The sequence below is a fragment of the Pinus tabuliformis genome, chromosome 7 (assembly GCF_031772625.1).
Source record: "Pinus tabuliformis cultivar Carrire ecotype Pingquan chromosome 7, CPIR1, whole genome shotgun sequence".
In the NCBI taxonomy this organism is placed as follows: Eukaryota; Viridiplantae; Streptophyta; class Pinopsida; order Pinales; family Pinaceae; genus Pinus; species Pinus tabuliformis.
Genome location: NC_142293.1, coordinates 833,090,376 through 833,092,635, shown reverse-complemented (window position 1 = coordinate 833,092,635; position 2,260 = coordinate 833,090,376). Strand labels below are relative to the sequence as shown.

The window sequence follows — 2,260 nt, the reverse complement described above, 5'->3', positions numbered from 1 at the left end:
CCACGGAAGAGACTATTCATCCTAAAGGGGTTTGTGGAAAATTTTGAGCAAACGTAAGTAACTTCTGGTTTATCTATCCAAGAGGGATAAACTTTGTTACGATGATTTAATTGGTTAATTGGGTATTTGTGGGCTAAAAACCCGTTAATTTCGAAGTTTTCAATTCCAATCCAATTTTTAGAGATCTAGGATCCATTCGTTCTTTTTTCTTTTTATTTTTCTCATTTAGAAAACGAATCGAAGAGGGGTTACACATGATCATGCTCGCTGAAAGACCCCCTAATGGTAAGTATGGGTCCTCATTATCCATCGATACACATTGTTATTCTTCGATTTATTGTTAGATGGTAAAGATTTTATTACCTGTGAACCTCTATCAGATTATTTACATAAGGGAGTAGGAAGCAAATTGTTTAGAACCGAATAATATCTCCCCTATCTCCCCTATGTAACACAATGAGATTATTGCGCTACTATATTCGCAGAGGCAATAAAGGTAAATGCCCCGAAAAGATGGGAAATATGTATCCCAAAGGGCTAGCCGTAAACCCATTCACCCTGTAAACTTTATTATTAATTATTAAATTATTAATATTATTATATGTGTTGACATGACAAATAACAAGGTATCACTATATGAATAAGCCAGCTTCAAAACCAGGCGGTAATAGAGCTCCCCAGGAATATGCAAATTGTCATACCATAATTAGTTGAAGTAATCAACGGCTTTGTCTGTTCAAATTCCAATTCCAAATATGAAAAAAATATTTATAAAATAAAAATACCACATTATATGCCTCACTCCATTCCCGATATTTGATTTCACCCGCGCTTGCTCGGCAATCAATCAATCTGGTGCATTTCAATTAATCGGCGAGGGTTCGATTCTCGAGAGTGGATTAATAATGGCCCGAACGAAGCAGACGGCGCGGAAGTCGACGGGGGGATTGGCTCCCCGAAAGCAGCTGATGACGAAGTTAGCGAGAAAATCCGCGCCGGCAACAGGTGGAGTGAAGAGGCCGCACAAATTCAGGCCGGGGACCGTGGCGCTCCGCGAGATCCGAAAGTTTCAGAAGACCACAGAGCTGCTGATACGAAAGCTCCCTTTCCAGCGACTCGTGAGGGAGATCGCCCAGGACTTCAGGACCGATCTGCGCTTCCAGTCCTCCGCCGTCTCCGCCATCCAGGAGGCGACGGAGGCCTATCTCGTCTCCCTCTTCGAGGACTCAAATCTCTGCGCCATTCACGCCAAGCGCGTCACCATTATGCCCAAAGATATTCAGCTCGCCCGCCGAATCAGAGGCGAGAAGGCTTGATTTATTGAATCTGAATTCATTCATTTTTTTGTGCGGGTGTTTTACATTGTCAGGAATCAGTTTCGAACCTCGAACCTCCAGATAACGAGAGATGGTATTCTCTTCCCAACGAATCTCTAATCAATTATATTTCTTTTTACATTATCGGGCATCAGTTTCGAACCTCGAACCTCCAGATTTTAGCGTTTAGGGGGATTGTATTCTCCTCGCAACAAGCCTCTAATTAACTTCATTTCTTCTTACCTGTTTTAAATTTATTATTATTCGATTTTTTTCAAAATTATTGAAATGTCTCAGACAACTTAAATTGCAGCATAATAATTATTTTATTTATTTTATTTTATTGTATGGTATGTGTTTAAAAGCTGACACAAAGTCAAATTAATTGTATCATAATAAGTATTTATAAATGCGTTTTCATGAGTTTTCCCGGGTCCTGTATGTATGTAAAAAGGCTGTCTCAATTTTGGCCATGGAAGATTGTTTTATGGATTTGTTCATATGTTATTATTATTATAAAAAAAAATGATATGAATTTTTTAAATTTGTTTGACTTAGTTTATATATATATATATATATATATTCAACACATTTAAGTTGTTTAATATCATTTTATTATTATTAATAATGGTGGTTAATAGTATATATATATATAAAACATTTAAGTTATATAATATCATTTTAATAATAATAATGGTGGTTAATATATATGATGGTTTATATATATAGAGGAATTTTAGAGATGAATTCAAATTTTGTTTAGTTTTTAAGGGAATAATAAGATAAATTAGATTTATTTATAAATATTTTGAATACTAAATGACTTTGTAAATTATAAATTTTAAGAACATTATTAGCCTAAGTATAAATGCATCTTATAATAATTTTCCAAAAATACATATGGTAATTAGATGGTTGTATGAATATGTCTAACACTCGTCTTC

The 2,260-nt window shown here is 35.3% G+C and overlaps 1 protein-coding gene across 1 annotated transcript; it reads left to right on the top strand.

Moving 5' to 3' along the window:
* Positions 1-689: 689 nt before the first annotated feature.
* LOC149250197 (histone H3.2-like) lies at positions 690-1,654 on the top strand. The gene has a single exon (XM_089456407.1). It carries the CDS (start codon positions 906-908, stop codon positions 1,314-1,316), a length of 411 nt encoding a protein of 136 aa, XP_089312533.1. The 5' UTR covers positions 690-905; the 3' UTR covers positions 1,317-1,654.
* Positions 1,655-2,260: the final 606 nt, after the last annotated feature.

Excerpts from the sequence above, each read along its gene's own strand:
- LOC149250197 (XM_089456407.1), top strand. The coding sequence starts at position 906 with ATGGCCCGAACGAAGCAGACGGCGCGGAAGTCGACGGGGGGATTGGCT.